This window comes from Bufo gargarizans, chromosome 2, assembly GCF_014858855.1.
Source record: "Bufo gargarizans isolate SCDJY-AF-19 chromosome 2, ASM1485885v1, whole genome shotgun sequence".
In the NCBI taxonomy this organism is placed as follows: domain Eukaryota; kingdom Metazoa; phylum Chordata; class Amphibia; order Anura; family Bufonidae; genus Bufo; species Bufo gargarizans.
The window spans coordinates 46,244,203-46,262,687 of NC_058081.1; the positions used below are offsets into that span (position 1 = coordinate 46,244,203).

The window sequence follows — 18,485 nt, forward strand, 5'->3', positions numbered from 1 at the left end:
ATCGGGACATGTGATAGGCCTAGGAGCAGCAGGGCGGGCTGACTGGGCCCTCTAGTGCCGGGAAGGCTGGTGTAAAGGAAGGCCTCTTTGCGGGCGACCTGAGACCCCCGGCGGAGGAAGCAGGCGACGGCCTACCAGATGAGAAACGGCAAAAGGCATGCAGAGATGAACTCGTCCAGCTGATCCCCATAAGGTCTGGAAACCCCAAAGGGGAGATTAGCAAGGGAACGCTTGGTGGAGGCGTCAGCGTCCCACACCTTCAATCAGATCTCTTCGCACTGAGTGACAGATGGCCAACCTGCGGGCAAAGAGGGAAACAATGTCCCTAGAAGCTTCGCAAAGAATCTTAGAAGCCTGAGACATCTGGAGAACCAACTCCAGTGCGTTAGTAGCCGCATCTCGTACCGCCAGTTCCTGGTGGTGGTGCTGTAACCACATCGAGAGAGCACTGGCTACCCCTGCTGAGTGAAAGGTAGGTCACAGGGACGCGCTGCCAGCGAAAAAAGGACCTGGAAGAGAGTCTATGCGTCTGTCTACAGCATCCTGGAAAGAGGAACTGACTAAGACAGGAAGGGCTATATAATTGGCTAATCCGGCCACCGGAGGATCCACCTTAGGGGGAGGAGACACCTCTCCTCGCCGTCAGCAGGGAAAGGAAAGTATATTCATGCGCTGGGTGGTTGAGAACCTTATTAAGACTACCCCAGGCCCTGGACATGACCGCGGAAAAATCCCTCATGGACCGGGAACATGGTAGTCTCCGACTGCCTGGACGGAAAAAGGGGGAACTCCTGACCAGTGGAAGGAGGAGAATCCCCTTGGAGAATAAAGGTGTCTCGGACAGTCGCCACTAAGTCAGCCACCCTGGTGGAGAGCTTAGGCGAGGGGTCCCGCTCCATGACCTAATCAGAGCCGGAAATTCTCCTTCAGACTTGCGCTCCCTAAGGAAGGGAAGAGTCGCCCGAACGCGCCTCTAGACGAGAGGGGGGGGGGGGGGGGAGCCGGAGCCATCCGAGGAGAGATGCTGCTGCTCAGGCTCCCTGTTAGTAGTCGGGCGTCTTCTGTGGAAAACCACTTAGAGAGGTGGTTGGCGTCACAGGATTTGAAAATGCCCTATAGTCCAAAAAGGACCTGGCTCGTCCGAGCCGGATAATTCCCCTTCGGATTACTCTCCCTAGGGAGGGGGAAGAGCAGTCCGAAAGCGCCACAGGCGAGGTGAGGGGGGTAGAGAGACGGAGACATCCGAGGTGGGATGCTGCCGCTCACGCTGCCTCTTCGTAGTCAGTCACCCACTGTGGGGACCACTGAGAGAGATGGAGTCGTTAGCGCCACAGGATTAAAGGACATGGTTGCCTTGGCGACTAAGACCAATTTAGCGGCCGCGCTGGACATGGCAGATGCCCAAGCGGGGACCGCAGGCTCCCAGGGACGTGGAGGAGGGGGGTAAGGCAGGGATGCAGGTAATACTTATCTGCTCCTGCAGATCTTCTCCCTCGACTCCAGGACCAGCAGGGATGCACCTCTTCAGGCTTCTGACTCCTTGTCCAGGAGTGCAGTGTTCTGGTGGAGGGTGGCAGCAGGAGACCCAGTAGCTGGTGGGATACCGGAGCTGCAGGTCGAGCCCGGATCCACTTGTCTTCTTTGGGGGGCAATGGAGGCAGCCAGGCAGCGTCCAAGGACGGCGGCGGGCATTCCACGGGGGACCAGGAAGGCGCCATGCCGACCTGTGTCCCCATCTAGAATAATGTAAACAATTTTTGAAGGCTGAAAGGGGCTTTGAACTCAGAAAGCCTGGACATGGGGCAGCAGCAGCATTACCACTGAGCTACCAGCTTGCCTGGCACAAAACGGAGTAGAGTGATGAGGAGCTGCACGGCCGTGAGCAAACAGAGTCTCCGGTGTAAGGAGAGTCAGAGCGGCATGCCGAGGCTCCGCCCCCCCGAACGCGTCATTATGGCGCGAAAAAGCGCGCGAAACAAGGGCGCACGAAAATAAGCGCGCGCGCTGAAAATATGCGTGGAAATAAGCGCACGCGCGAAAATATGCGCGAAAATAAGCGCACGCGCGAAAATATGCACGAAAATAAGCGCGCGCGCGATTTAAACAAACACCACGACTCCCCTCACGTGGTGCAGCAGGGGTTAACGAGGCCATGGAGGAGCGGCCTGCCGGCGGGCGCTGAGAGAGCGCAGCAGCCAAGGCCCGACGAGAGAAGCGCTGAAGCCCACAGTTTAAGGGGGAAGAGATGCCAGTACTCCAGTGCCAAAATGAAGAAAGTGCCCCATTAGGATCCTTCTTCAAGCTCACCCAGGTAGCCACAGACAAACAGACACAGAGGGAGGGGGAGGGACTGGGCAATACTTATCTGCTCAGCATGCTCCCTCGATGTCCAGACCAGCAGGGATGCGCCTCTTCAGACTTCTGACTCCAATCCAGGAGAACAGTGCTCTGGAGGAGGGTAGGCAGCAGGCGTCCCAGCAGCTGGTGGGATGCCGGAGCTAACAGGTCGAGCCCGGATCCACTTATCTTCTTGGGGGGAAATGGAGGCAGCCAGGCAACGTCCCAAAGACGGCGGCGGGCACTCCACGGGGGACCAGGAAGGCGCCATGCCGACCTGTGTCCCCATCTAGAATAAAAATAACAAAAAGGAGTAGAATCAGAGAGTGTCAACCTCCTTCACCAGACACTAAGCAAAGACTGAGTTCCTCCTGGTGGAGTCGGGGGGTATAGCCCGAGGAGGAGGAGCTCTTTCATTTGCATTGTGTCCCTCCTACTAATACCTCTAAGCTATACCCATGGTCTGTGTCCCCCAATGGAAAAAAGAACGAGAAATAATAATAGGGTTTGTGTCCCATAAAAAATGTTGCAATTGGACGTGGGGCTTTCCAACTAAAAAAACAAACAAGAACCATCATATCCGACAACAGATGCAGATAACTTGAAATAAGCCAGGCTCAACAGGAAGCTGAATCAGACTGCACTGAAGCTCTGCAATCCTAGGATGATTCATATCCTGCTAACAGCTACTAGCACACCTATTAAAATACTAGGGCTCTTACTAGTGCCCTCACCCCGGCAACAAAAGCTACCAAGTCCTAAATAAAAAGCTACTTAGTGCTGTATCCTGCGATTCTGACTGAGCATTGAAGTTCAGAAGCACAGATCTGTACCTGTAAGGATACTTTCCCACTAGTATTTCTATTTTCCGGTATTGAGATCTGTCGTAGGATCTCAATACTGGAGAAAAACACTTCACAATGACAATGAAATGAAAATGAATGGGGACAAAAAAACTGAACAGAACGGAAAGCATTCTGTTCCGTTCTCATACTGGAGAGCAAACTGCAGCATGCTGCGGTTTTCTTTCAGTCATGGGATGCAGAGCAAGACGGATCAGTCATGACTTACAATGCAAGTCAATGGGGACAGATCCATTTTCTCTGACAATATAAACCGGATTCGTCTCCCCCATTGACTTTCAATGGAGTTCATGACCGATCCGTCCTGGGTATGTTAAATACAATCGGATCCGTTTGTAACGGATGTAGATGGCTGTATTATCAGTAACGGAAGCGTTTTTTGCTGAACCCTGATGGATCCAGCAAAAACGCTAGTGTGACAGTACAGAAGCCATTTAACGGTTTACAGTTTTGTAACGTCGTCCCCCCCCCCCCCCCCCCCATCATTCAGTACCAGTACCCCATATTGAGAAAGTGAAAACAGAATGTTCAAAATCGTTACTAATTTATTGAAAAGGAAAATCTTGCATGGACATACCATATTTTTTGCTCTATAAGACGCCGTTCTCTTCTCTCTCATATCTTATATCGGGGAGCAGAAGATGTGTGACCCCCCACCACGGGCTGCATAGCATTGGGGTATCTGCCTTCTATGGTAAATTTGCCACTGATAATAAGGAAGCCCTTCAGATTGCATTCAGTCTAAGGCTCTGGTCAACAATGCCTCCTCAAAAAAAAAATAACGGTCTGATCCACCATACAATGGACAGGTAGCACCTGATGTACCCCAATTAAAAGTTTTTTTTTGGGGAGATAATTAAAAATCTCAGACAACTTCTAAAATGACAAAAAATAAAAAAAATCTTACTCTCTCCACATTCTCCAGCGCTGCTAGTTTCCGTGCCGGTCCAGTTCTCCTGCAGCTGTTTCTTTACAAACAGCAGCAGTGACATGCCTGGATAAGTCATGTGACCAATGCAGCCAATCACTGTCCTGAGCGGTCATGTGCCTCATAAATCAAAACTGAAGTAAAAGAAAACTTTAAAAAGGAAAACCCCCACTTCATTTTCCCAAAATTTAAAAATAAATAAATATGAAAAATGGAACCTGACTGGCTGCTATTGGAAACTAAGCCAGGTTTCCTTTACACTACTTTTGATAAATACCCCCCCTTCATTCCCTGCTTTCCTCCAAGGCTCTGTATGTAGCATGTCCTCAGCTAGGTTAGCTCCTCCCTTATACATCACCTTTGACAGGCAGAACTTGCAGATAAATGAACCGCAAACAAACTTGCAGAATTGTTAAAAAAAAAATTAAAAAAAACACAGAATCTGTAATTGAGCCTCTGACGCAGATGTGAGCACAGCCCAACGCTCGGTTCATATCTGTGTTGGAGACACAGTTAGGAGAATCAGCCACAATTTCACACAATTTTGCTGCCAAAGAAAGACCTGTCCTGATCAATATTTACCGTAATTCCTGAATAGTGTTCACCTACATGGACACAACATGAAAGAGTTAACTCTTACCTGAGGAAAGGGAGTAGCGGAATTCACATTGTCTTTGGGGGGGCTCAGAGGTGCACTGTCTCCACCTGATCCAGGATTCGGTGGCTGGCAGAGCTTCCTAAGGAAACAAACACGATTAAGTGTCGGGACACAGCAAGACTGCTACACGGTATAAAAAATGTTAGGCACAGACTGGAAGATGAGCCCCAATCAGATGTGAACACTTGATTGTGGGAACACATACAGTACAGACCAAAAGTTTGGAAACTTCTCATTCAAGAGTTTTCTTGTAGATTCACACTGAAGGCATCCAAACTATGAATTAACATGTGGAATTATATGCATAACAAAAAAAGTGTGAAACAACTGAAACTATGTAATTCTAGGTTCTTCAAAGTAGCCACCTTTTGCTTTGATTACTGCTTTGCACATTCTTGGCATTCTCTTGATGAGCTTCAAGAGGTAGTCACCTGAAATGGTCTTCCAACAGTCTTGAAGGAGTTCCCAGAGATGCTTAGCACTTGTTGGCCCTTTTGCCTTCACTCTGCGGTCCAGCTCACCCCAAACCATCTCGATTGGTTTCAGGTCCGGTGACTGTGGAGGCCAGGTCTTCTGGCGCAGTACTCCATCACTCTCCTTCATGGTCAAATAGCCCTTACACAGCCTGGAGGTGTGTTTGGGGTCATTGTCCTGTTGAAAAATTAATGATGGTCCAACTAAACACAAACCGGATGGAATACCATGCCGCTGCAAGTATGCCTTCAATTTTGAATAAATCCCCAACAGTGTCACCAGCAAAGCACCCCCACACCTCCTCCTCCATGCTTCACGGTGGGAACCAGGCACGTAGAGTCCATCTGTTCACCTTTTCTGCGTCGCACAAAGACACCGTGGTTGGAACCAAAGATCTCAAATTTGGACTCAGACCAAAGCACAGATTTCCACTGGTCTAATGTCCATTCCTTGTGTTCTTTAGCCCAAACAAGTCTCTTCTGCTTGCCGTCTGTCCTTAGCAGTGGTTTCCTAGCAGATATTCTACCATGAAGGCCTGATTCACACAGTCTCCTCTTAACAGTTGTTCTAGAGATGTGTCTGCTGCTAGAACTCTGTGTGGCATTGACCTGGTCTCTAATCTGAGCTGCTGTTAACCTGCGATTTCTGAGGCTGGTGACTCGGATGAACTTATCCTCCACAGCAGAGGTGACTCTTGGTCTTCCTTTCCTGGGGCGGTCCACATGTGAGTCAGTTTCTTTGTAGCGCTTGGTGGTTTTTGTGACTGCACTTGGGGACACTTTCAAAGTTTTCCCAATTTTTCGGCCTGACTGACCTTCATTTCTTAAAGTAATGATGGCCACTCGTTTTTCTTTACTTGGCTGCTTTTTTCTTGCCATAATACAAATTCTAACAGTCTATGCAGTAGGACTATCAGCTGTGTATCCACCTGACTTCTCCAAAACGCAACTGATGGTCCCAACCCCATTTATAAGGCAAGAAATCCCACTTATTAAACCTGACAGGGCACACCTGTGAAGTGAAGACCATTTCAGGTGACTACCTCTTGAAGCTCATCAAGAGAATGCCAAGAGTGTGCAAAGCAATAATCAAAGCAAAAGGTGGCTACTTTGAAGAAACTTTTAATTATAACATTTTCAGTTGTTTCACAGTTTTGTTATGTATATAATTCCACATGTGTTAATTCGTAGTTTTGATGCCTTCAGTGTGAATCTACAATTTTCATAGTCGTGAAAATAAAGAAAACTCTTTGAATGAGAAGGTGTGTCCAAACTTTTGGTCTGTACTGTATCTTGAAGCAGTACTATAAACGGGCCAATCATTGCAGCCATCAGTTTTCTTACAGGTCTGATTCATGCTTCAGACTGGAAGAAAAGCTATGCAATGGTCAGTGCCTACAATGACAGCAGCTCTCCAGCTACAGGGAACATAATCCATCTAGATCCGTGCTCCAGGAACATAAACAAGAAGGCTAACCTGGCTGCAGACCTGCTGCTGCTCTGTTCACGCCCCCTGCAGGGTCCTATGACTGCTGTGGCCAATCATAGGCCTCAGTGGTCACCTAGGCTTCAATGGAACTTGCCAGCTGTGACAATGTTCAAGCTGATGTGATTACCCAGGCGCTTCTTGGTCCCAAGGGGAGCGGGAGCAGCTAGGAATGGAGCAGTGGTGGGACCATGGGCAGATGAGCCTGCTTTTTTTATGTTATGGGGCACAGGTCCAGATAATAGGGGTGTCAGCTCCAAGTACGGACAATCCCTTTAATTTCAGTCTAATGAAGAATTTTCAAAACATAGCATAGAAAATAAACTGCAAAATAAATTATGGAATTTCAGTGCACTCTCTTCTTAATACACTACTAGTGACTGCAAAGAAATTCCCATCTACTAAGCAGACCTAAATCTTCATAATAGCCGGAAGAATATTCAGGATTGTGTACCCCTGGAGTGCTCTGGCTCCGTACAAGAGTGTTCAGTTGTCCATTCTGATTTAGTCTGTCACATGAAATAAAATGTGACTGGATTTTGGCTCACGGGAAAAGTGAGCAACCACAAATTACAACTAAATTCTATAAATCCAACACCTGTTCAGAAAGTGACCTGAAATTACCAAAAGGGAGAATTAGCAGAACGCGTCCTATTTGGAAAGGGTAGAGAACTACCACTCAGCACTTCTATGGTCAGTCAAAAAGTCAATACAATGCATACAACTTGAAGAGTTTAGAAAGTTTGCCAAGTGATAGTGTGGTGTGCTGGGTCTGGCTGCAGAGACCCCTAATTTCAGTAATTGATGGAGCACAGAGACCCTCAACGACCAAAACATCTAACGTCTCCATAACAGGTCAAACATTTTTCTGAAATGACAGTTAGTGTCCAGTCACACGTCCTTATGAATGGGTCAGTATCTGTTTCACAATCGTGCGGACCCATTTATTTCAATGGGGCTGCAAAAAATGCACACAGTGTGCTATCCGCATGCGTAGTTCTGTTCCGCAGCCCCGCAGAAAAGATAGAGCATGTCCTATTCTTGTCCGCAGCCATGGACAAGAATAGGCATTTCTATCACATGGCTGGTGTCTATGTTTTGCAGATCTGCAATTTGCAGACCGCAAAACACTAGTGGACCTGTGAATGGGCCCTTACAGTGCAGCCATCTTTCCCAAATCGAAAATGCCATAAATATGTATATTTACGCAAATTACCATAGGGAGAGTGCATACTATAAAGGACACCTGCTGCTGACATGCACCTCCATTCTCCTGCTGTGTGCCCACAAGCCAGCCATGGAATGCATTCAGAGGACTCCTGTGCATGCACACATATTGGAGAGGACTCCTGGAGAAGTCCTCTGCTTTTTGGGCACAGAGGTGAAAAGGATGTAAGAATTGACATAAAATGAGTCTGTGGCAGGTGGTCTACACATATATTTTAGTACTTCGGAGGGATTGGGGGAGGTGACAGATTCCCTTTAAATCTAAGCGAATAAAAAACAAAAGCTACATATAAAGCCTCAAACGTCAGTGTTCCAAGTATGTGTGCAGACCCTTCACGGAGGCATTACTAACCACCTTTTTACGGATTTGTATACGGACGTGCGACTGAGGCTTGAAACGGATAATACGCGAGCGCTGGATCTAAAAATATAGAATTTACCGGACAAGAATCCTTTTCAGCAGCTGCTGGTCTCCTTCAGAGTAACCAGGCCAGTCCTTCTGCACCTCCTTATACAGACAGTCTTTCAAGGTGCAAGTGCAGTCTTTGGAACTCAGAATCGCTACCTAAAAGAAAAAAAAAAAAAAAAAAAAAAAAAAAAAAAAAAAAAGAACCACAAGATTAAGACCAGGTATTTTTTTTTTTTTGCTGTGCACCAAACTTTTAGATTTCAGGTAGTTTTAGTGCAGAAATTTACTGTAGCAAGTTTATATATAGTTTTCTGTACGAATATATAACATGTTTCTATTATAAATCTCTATATAAATTGCAGCTAGTTTTAGTGCAGATTTTTACTGTAGTAAAATTTCTGTACCAGTGCATCCTGCTTACGCTGAGCACTGATTAGTGAGGCACATCACTGATTGTTTTTGTGCTTAGTGTTTTGTACCAGAGCAACATTTACCTAGTGGAGCCACAGCAAGCAAGGGCAGGATCCAAAATAGGTGCAGAATGTAGGGATACAAAAATACACTATCACTGTGAAATCGTTTTATCCTTCACATGCCCTGTAATTTTACCTTATTTCTCTCTGCTATAGTACACTCATCTTACATATTCACTTTTCACCATCCACTACATATTCACTTCTGGAAAACAACTGTGGAGTCAGAATGCTCACTGCACAACTCTAAAAATGACTTGAAGGGTATAGTCTCCAAGAGCGATCACTTCTGAGGGGTTTCCACTGTAGGGGTACACCAGGGTCTGTTCAAATGTGAGTTAGTCACAAAACATTAACTTCGGTAGATGTGAATAACTCACCAAGTGTGACTGTTAACTCTACTACATCTGGGCACAACATATCGGGCATTAAAATGGCAGAAATTTGTAGAATTTACAATTTTCACCCGCAACTACACATTTATTTTTTGGGAAACACCAGTGAGTTAAAAATGTTCGCTACCCCCATCAATAAATTCCTCGAGGGGTGGAGTTTCTAAAACATTTTTTTAAGGGTTTCTAGTGTTTGGGTACCTCAGGATCTCTTCAAAACACAAAATGGCACCCTAAAACCATTCAAGCAAAATCTGGCCTCCATATGGAGCTCCTTCCCTTATGGCATTTACTGCATGGTAAAACCAGCATAAAATTCTTAAGGCTGTTTCACACGAGTGGATGCCGTGCGCGACATCCGCTGCGTGAATGAGAGCCAAGACCTGCTGCGGACAGCAGAAGCATGGAGAATTAACATGATTGCCTGTCTGTGATCTTTTTACTACAAAATCACAATAAGAAAGTTGTCACTGATTTTGTAGTAAAAAGGTAACAGAGAGGCAAAGAGCATTATCAATCATGTTAATGCTCCGTGCTTCTGCTGTCAGCAGCAGGTCTTGGCTCTCATTCACGCAGTGGATGTCACACCCAGCATGCGCTCGTGTGAAACAGCCCTTATACCATGGGTCAGTACGATTATGGCAAGAGCAAATATGTACAGTAATTTTTATTTTTTACTACTTTTGCACAATATCACATCCCTTTAAAAAATAAATAAAAAAATTATATATTGTTTACATTGCAGCATTGTAAGAGCTATAACTTATTCTATTTTCCATACTTGTAGACTTATGCGGGCTTGTGTGAACAGGATGAAAATGTATTTTTTTTCATTTGTACCATTTTGGGGTACATAGGACTTACTGATACTTGTTTAAAGTGGACCTTTCATCGGTACAAACATTGTAAGATAACCATCAGACTGTGTAGAGCGGCGCCCCGGGATCTCACTGCACTTACCATTATTCCGGTCACCACTCCGTTCTCCCGCTATGTCCCCCGGTATTTTCGCTGACTTGGTTATACTGGGAGGAGTCTGTCCCGTTTCTCCCTGAGCATTCCTTCTCCCTGGCTGTAGCGCTGTCCAACCGGATTCGGACCGCAGTCCGCCAGTTGAGTACCCCTGCTGTAGGAGCACAGCTAAAATGGATTTCAAAAACCTGCTGCACTGATTATGTGATTAATTGAACCAAATCAATTAACTCCATCTGTGACAGTTTGGGTCAATTCACATTTATCTGAACGGGGCTAGCAGAAATCCATCCATGAATCAACCAAATTCAGATGTATTTAACCAGTTCATTACTGATTTTCTGCGTTTTAATTTTTCGCTCCCTGCCTTCCCAAAGCAGTCACTTTTTGCGCTCGCATATCCACATGAAGGTTTGTTTTTATGGGACAAGTTGTACTGGGAAGCTGGGGGGAAAAAAAAAATCTACTTCAGTTTTATGGGTTTTGCATTCCCCATGCAGTAAACCTGACCAGTTCCCTTCATTCTCTAGGTCAGTAAGATTACAATTATACTATCTTCGTATAATTTTTCGTGTTTTTATACTGGAAAAAATAAATAAAAAACAATTTATTTTTATTGCCATATTTTGACCGATTTTTTGTGGGACAATCTGTAGCTTTTACCGATTCCATTTTGGGGTATGCAAGACTTTTTGATAATTTTTTTTATTTAAATTTTTTTAAGAAGTGAAGCAATGAAAAAAAAGGTGAAGGGGCCATTTTGACACTATTCTTTAATACGCTGTTCACGATATAAATATTTTTATATTTTAAAACTTTTTCCACTTTTCTTTACATTGTTTAGGGCCCCCCCCCAATAAAAAAAAAATATCAGTATATTCTATTGCAGTACTGACATCATCTCAGCAAGGGAGCCTGGGGGGCGCACTCCTGGGTTTCAGCTCTCAGATGGCATGGTTACATATGACCACAGCGCATCTGAAGGGTTAAACGTCTGCAATCTGCGTTATCGTCGATCACAGACATTAGGCCCTGGAGCGAATGCAAGCTTTCACCCCTTAATACACAATGCCATACATGTTCGGCATTATGCCCCTGCATTTGTATAAAGCAGGCTGTCGTGGTGAGCCCGCACCATACATGGTGGGTGCCGACCATCATACAGCTGGCACCCGGATGCTATTACTGGGAAGGGAGATCCCGGCGAACCCCCTCATTTAACCCTTTAGATGCAGCGACCAACAGCACATCACTGCTCCTGCCTGTACCAGCGCTGGTCTCCTAAAGCCTGGCATAGACGGGCTATATCAGGCCTTAGCAGGGAGCACAGGCAAAGGAGTGGTGTGGAATGGAATGTTCCTGCCCTGTGCTCATTCTGCTTATCTAACAGCCTTCATTCCACATCAGTACAGGTTTCTGTCTTTTTTGCCCATGACAACCAATACGCACTCTGCTTTCATTTTACCAGAACAGTTTAAGAAATGAATGATGCCCACCATATCCTTCAATGCCAGTCGAAGAGTATTGTTACAAATACCACACCTCGTGACCGCTTGAAGTCGCGCTCACGAGCCGCGGCATGGTCACGGGTTACCAAAAACGTGACTTTACGCCCTCCAAAGGAGCAGGCAAGGCCTGCTTGATGCAGTTTACACACACACACACACACACACACACACACACACACACCCCTCCTGTCCACGCGGGCACAGAGAGGCAACAAGCTGAGAGAACCTTTTCACTGCCGCAGTGAAAACAGCGCTGTCTCAGTCTGGGTATCTGCCACCAGCTTCTCGTTTGATATAAGCCCGGTTCGCTAACGGGATTATATAGGGTGCGAAACCAACCCGGGGTAGCTAATAACTAGGCCAAAACACGCACTTGGGAATTCGTGATCGAGATACAAGATAGCACAAGATTAAATTATATATTCAAATCGCCTTAAGGGCACACTAGATATAAACACAATATACACAGAATATATACAGCGGTCTGCGTTTAAAAGATACAGGTTATATGGGTACAACAGGGTTAGGCCCCCTGCACACGAACGCGTGCACCCTGTGGTCATGCTGTGGGCCACAAAATGTGGGCCGCAATGCACGAACACAGTTTGTGGGGCAACCACATTGGATCGCGGACCCATACAGAAGTTCTGCAAAAAGATGGAACATGTCCTATCTTTCGGCGGAACGGAAGTACGGGACAAAACCCCATGGAAGCACTCCGCAGTGCTTCCGTAGGGTTCCGTTCCGTGCTTCCGGAACGGCACCCGTGTATTGCGGATCCGCAAATGCGGTCCGCAATACAGCAACGGGGTGCACACGTTCGTGTGTAGGGTGCCTTAAGCAGAGTAAAAGTCAGTTAGTGGGTAAGATGAAAGTTCCTTTGGGTTGTGGTGTGTTCTTTGCTGTAGTCACATGAAGGGCAGTGATCTCAGCTAGCTCCTGGGTCCCCCTAAACACATTACACGATGTGACCCTTCTTCAAAAGAAAAGACACGCCCCGCTTCCTGGCACAAGCCTATTAAGCTGTAGTCGGCACCTCCGCTCCCGCTGGCTGCAAAATGACCCACAAAACTCTTTAGGGTTCATAGCTCCAGTCCAGAAGGTCACAGGGAGCTGGTTCTGGGACCAAAGGATCCGTTTGGGTTCCGGCTACAAGTAGAGCCCAAATATCGTACTGTTATAGTTAGTTTCTGTGGGGAGATATGTACAGTCAGGTCCATAAATATTGTGACATCAACACAATTCTAACATTTTGAGTTCTATACACCACCACAATGAATTTGAAATGAACAAAATGTGCTTTAACTGCAGACTGTCAAGCTTTAATTTGTGGGTATTTACATCCAAATCAGGTGAATGGTGTAGAAATTACAACAGTTTTCATATGTGCCTCCCACTTGTTAAGGGACCAAAAGTAATGGGACAATTGGCTTCTCAGCTGTTCCATGACCAGGTGTGTGTTATTCCCTCATTATCCCAATTACAATGAGCAGATAAAAAGGTCCAGAGTTCATTTCAAGTGTGCTATTTGCATTTGGAATCTGTTGCTGTCAACTCTCAAGATGAGATCCAAAGAGCTGTCACTATCAGTGGAGCAAGCCATCGTTGGGCTGAAAAAACACAACAAACCCATCAGAGATAGCAAAAACATTAGGCGTTTCCAAAACAACTGTTTGGAACATTCTTAAAAAGAATGAACGCACCGATGAGCTCAGCAACACCAAAAGACCCGGAAGACCACCGAAAACAACTGTGGTGGATGACCGAAGAATTCTTTCCCTGGTGAAGAAAACACCCTTCACAACAGTTGGTCAGATCAAGAACACTCTCCGGGAGGTAGGTGTATGTGTGTCAAAGTTAACAATCAAGAGAAGACTTCAGAGTGAATACAGAGGGTTCACCACAAGCTCTAAACCATTGGTGAGCCTAAAAAACAGGGAGGCCAGATTAGAGTTTGCCAAACGACATATAAAAAGCCTTCACAGTTCTGGAACAACCTCCTATGGACAGATGAGACCAAGATCAACTTGTACCAGAGTGATGGGAAGAGAAGAGTATGGAGAAGGAAAGGAACTGCTCATGATCCTAAGCATACCACCTCATCAGTGAAGCAAGGTTCTCTTGTATTTATTGATGATGTGACTGCTGACAAAAGCAGCAGGATGAATTTTAAAGAGTTTCGGGCAATATTATCTGCTCATATTCAGCCAAATGCTTCAGAACTTACTGGACGGCGCTTCACATTGCAGAATGGACAATGACCCAAAGCATACTGCAAAAGCAACCAAAGAGTTTTTAAAGGGAAATAAGTGGAATTCTATGCAATGGCCAAGTCCATCACTTTACCTGAATCCGATTGAGCATGCATTTCACTTGCTGAAGAAAAAACTCAGGGGAAAATGCCCCAAGAACAAGCAGGAATTGAAGACAGTTGCAGTAGAGGCCTGGCAGAGCATCACCAGGGATGAAACCCAGAGTCTGGTGCTGTCTATGCGTTCCAGACTTCAGGCTGTAATTGACTGCAAAGGATTTGCAACCAAGTATTAAAAAGTGAAAGTTTGATTTAGGATTATTATTCTGTCCCATTACTTTCGGTCCCTTAACAAGGAGGAGGCACATATGCAAACTGTTGCAATTTAGACAACGTTCACCTGATTTGGATGTAAATACCCTCAAATTAAAGTGGACAGTCTGCAGTTAAAGCACATCTTGCTTGTTTCATTTCAAATCCATTGTGGTGGTGTATAGAGCCAAAAATGTTAGAATTGTGCTGATGTCCCAATATTTATGGACCTGACTGTATATCTCCCTTCCTTGGCATCCCACTATCAAACCAAGAACATGGGCACGCTCCGCGTGGCCACTGGGACATTAATATTTATCCGGTTTGCGCCGGGCGATTCATAATTCCTTATGAGATGTAGGTGCCAACATGTCTGGGAGGTAGCATTGATCCTGGTAAGGGCTGATACCTACTGCTGGGGGTTTATCCTGCAGTGGTCAGGCTGTCTCACTGGAGGTGTGAAATGTAACAAAAGGTGGCCTGCTAGGAGTTTTCTACTAACTGGCTTTGAAGCAGAGCCCCCTCTGTGGAGCTTGATTTCCTCTGCCATCTTTCAGCAAATGGTGGGTGTGAGGACAGTAAATATGAATCCATATTCCTCACAAGTATTTATTTTATTTTTTATTTTTTTTAAGAGGGCAGTAATGTTGTGCGTGTATCCAACATGTAATATTCGAGATAACCAAGTGTTACAATTGTGGAGGCCTTTGTACTAGCAAGCCCATTCAAAGCAACACAGGATGGCTTGCTGGTCAATTTGTGGAACTTCCTGCACCAAAAAGCAGTATACATAGCTTGTGCAGAAGTGACCTTATTGGATTAGGGACTGATGCCCACAAAAAAAGAAATAAAAAAAAAAAAAAAAATGAAAGAAAGAAAAGGAAGACAGACAATGATGTTTTTGGATGCCCATCATTGTTAGACATCCATGAGAAGGGAATAATCAGAAGAGAGGGGCGTACTGCAAATGCCTACTGGAAATTAATGTAGACAGACCTTTGGACCCTTGCAATACATTATATCTGATGAAGCGTGGTTCAATTTAACCAAGTGAACTAATTTACAGAATAGGCCACTTCATGATCTGAAAATCTGCAATTGGTGAGCAGCAATGGGTGCGCGGATAGTGGCTCTAATATGTGAGCAGAGCCATGTATATGGCCACATGCTAGCAATGGTATCCACAGTTAACCGACCATGAGTGCCAGTACAGTTTCTCTCAGCGTGATAATGTAATTTGCCATACATGGCACGTGTCCCTGTGCAGACTTCTAAGAAGAATGCACTGTGTGAAAATGGAGTTACTGAACATGGCACAACTTTGTAGAGCTGCTGGTGGAAACCACTTGCAGCATCTCCTGTAATGGGCAACAATATCACGCTTCCATTATTCTGTACAAACCACACGGGAAACAGGGTTTTGTTTTTCATGGCCCACCCTGTATAAACCTGACCCTGTATTTTCCTACAACTTAATGTTAATGGCCACACGCAGAAAACATCAGTTAGTTCCTGGTAAGGATGACCAATCAAAAATTCCTTCAAATGCCCCAACCCTCCACCAAAAATATGAGCGGCAGTGGAGTTGGCAGACAGCAACTTTGAGAAAAATGACAAACATGCACGGTAATGGAGCTGCTTTTAGGTCACCTTAAAGAGGCCGTCCCATAATTGACATAACGTTGCACTGGGTATCGAATTATCAATAACTAATCGTTACTTTTGTACCGGTATCGATTTGATACTGGGATTTGCCTCTTACCAATACTAGGCTGCGCAGCCTAGTATCAGAGAACATGGAGCGTGCTGCTCTCAGCGCGTGCCATGTCCCCTCAGCAGCACAGGGGAGCAGTCTCTCTCTCTCTCTCTCTCCCTCCCCGCTGCTGCCAGCAATAAGGCACCCATTAATACTGATACAGGAGGCAGGTGCCGGCTGCAGAATCACATAGCTGGCACCCGGCCTCTATGACAGGGAGCTGCGATCAGCGGCAGTTAACCCCTCAGGTGCTGCACAAAGCACAGGACAGCAGGGAGAGTGTAAGATCCTATTCACCCTGATAGAGCTCTATAACGCTGGGTTCACACCTGAGCGTTTTACAGCGCATTCCTACGCGCTGTAAAACGCACAACAGGCAAGAACCAATGATTCCCTATGGGAATGGTTCTCACCTGGGCGTTTTACAGCGCGTACGATCGCACTGTAAAACGCCCGATGCTCAAACAAGTGCTTGAGCTTTTTTTTGGGCGTTTGTCGCGCGTTCCCGCACATAGAAATTCGGGAACGTGCGACAATGTGTGAACGCCAGTCTCTGTATGCGCGATTGTAAACGCCCGTACAATCGCGCATACAGAGCGCTCGTTTCAGAACGCTCAGGTCTGAACCCAGCGTAAGGGTGAATAGGACAAGCGTTCTAGCCCCTAAGGGGGAAAATAGTTATTAACCACTTCAGCCCCGCTAGCTGAAACCCCCTTCATGACCAGAGCACTTTTTACACTTCGGCACTACACTCCTTTCACCGTTTATCGCTCGGTCATGCAACTTACCACCCAAATGAATTTTACCTCCTTTTCTTCTCACTAATAGAGCTTTCATTTGGTGGTATTTCATTGCTGCTGACATTTTTACTTTTTTTGTTATTAATCAAAATGTAACGATTTTTTTGCAAACAAATGACATTTTTCACTTTCAGCTGTAAAATTTTGCGAAAAAAAAATAAAAATTTCGCCAAATTTATTGTTCTACATGTCTTTGATAAAAAAAAAAAAAAAATAGGCAAAAATAAAAAAAAAATGGTTTGGGTAAAAGTTATAGCGTTTACACACTATGGTACAAAAATGTGAATTTCCGCTTTTTGAAACAGCTCTGATTTTCTGAGCACCTGTCATGTTTCCTGAGGTTCTACAATGCCCAGACAGTAGAAAACCCCCACAAATGACCCCATTTCGGAAAGTAGACACCCTAAGGTATTCGCTGATGGGCATAGTGAGTTCATAGAACTTTTTATTTTTTGTCACAAGTTAGCGGAAAATGATGATGATTTTTTATTTTTATTTTTTTCCTTACAAAGTCTCATATTCCACTAACTTGCGACAAAAAATAAAAAATTCTAGGAACTCACCATGCCACTCACAGAATACCTTGGGGTGTCTTCTTTCCAAAATGGGGTCACTTGTGGCGTAGTTATACTGCCCTGGCAATTTAGGGGCCCATATGTGTGAGAAGTACTTTGCAAATCAAAATGTGTAAAAAAATGGCCTGCGAAATCCAAAAGGTGCACTTTGGAAAAAAAATCAGTGAGAGCAGCCCCATAAACATATATTTAACACACTATTTTCTGATGAAAGGTCATTTTTAAATAAAAAGTTAAAAATAAATAATAAACCACTGAAGGAGCTGTAGTATACTCCGAAACGCGTATGGTAATTAATCCCATGAGAAACAAGCACGGAACCTGAGGACATAAAGCGCTTTAAGAAAGGGATCGGTGTCTTTTCGCTTTGATACCAAGAAAAGCTGGATACCTGCTGTTTTACTTTGAGATCGCTGGATACCTGCGGACTTGAACTAAACCGCATTGAAGATAAGGGTTACCAGACTCTCTCTAGAACAGCATAGCGATATATGACCACCGAGAATCCCGAAAATCTACTCAACATTACCGCAACAAGTTAAACCGCATCGTATCGCAACCTACATCATCTTCACTATACGTGGGACGCCACGAGTGAGAAAAATAAATCCGGTATCACCTGAAACAGTGAGTAAATCATTCCGGTCCATGTCTGCAAGCAGGCAGTGAAATTATAGCGGCACTGTTGCAATTTTGGCTAGTGGTTATTTAAAACCACACATGACTTAAGTAACTATCCTCTCAACAATCCTACTTGATTAATTACTTTACTCCCGTCAGAGACATTGTTTGAGTTCATTAACTCCCAAGAGAGACTGCTTCTTATCATAATACTTTATTTACCTATCACTGGATGACATATTTTAAGGATATTAAGTTTTAAGAATTTAGTATTTTAAGTGTGTTTAATAATATTATATGTTACAACCTCTAGGAATAAATAATTTATATATTAACTCTCCGTGTGGTATCAAGTGGTGGTGTGCCCTACTACTTTATCTGCTTTTTCAATTGTTTTAGAGGATTGGGCGAATCCTCTTGCAGGTGCACCCATACCACTCTTGA

At 45.0% G+C, this 18,485-nt stretch overlaps 1 protein-coding gene across 1 annotated transcript in view; it reads right to left on the reverse strand.

The window, feature by feature from the left end:
- The window catches only part of ELL (elongation factor for RNA polymerase II), a 115,003-nt gene that overhangs the window by 17,133 nt on the left and 79,385 nt on the right, over positions 1–18,485 (reverse strand). The window contains exons 6-7 of the mRNA XM_044278872.1: positions 8,413–8,537; positions 4,769–4,865 (exon numbers count right to left, since the gene is read on the reverse strand). Of these exons, the coding sequence (XP_044134807.1) occupies positions 4,769–4,865; positions 8,413–8,537 (222 nt within the window). The remainder of the gene's footprint in view (positions 1–4,768; positions 4,866–8,412; positions 8,538–18,485) is intronic.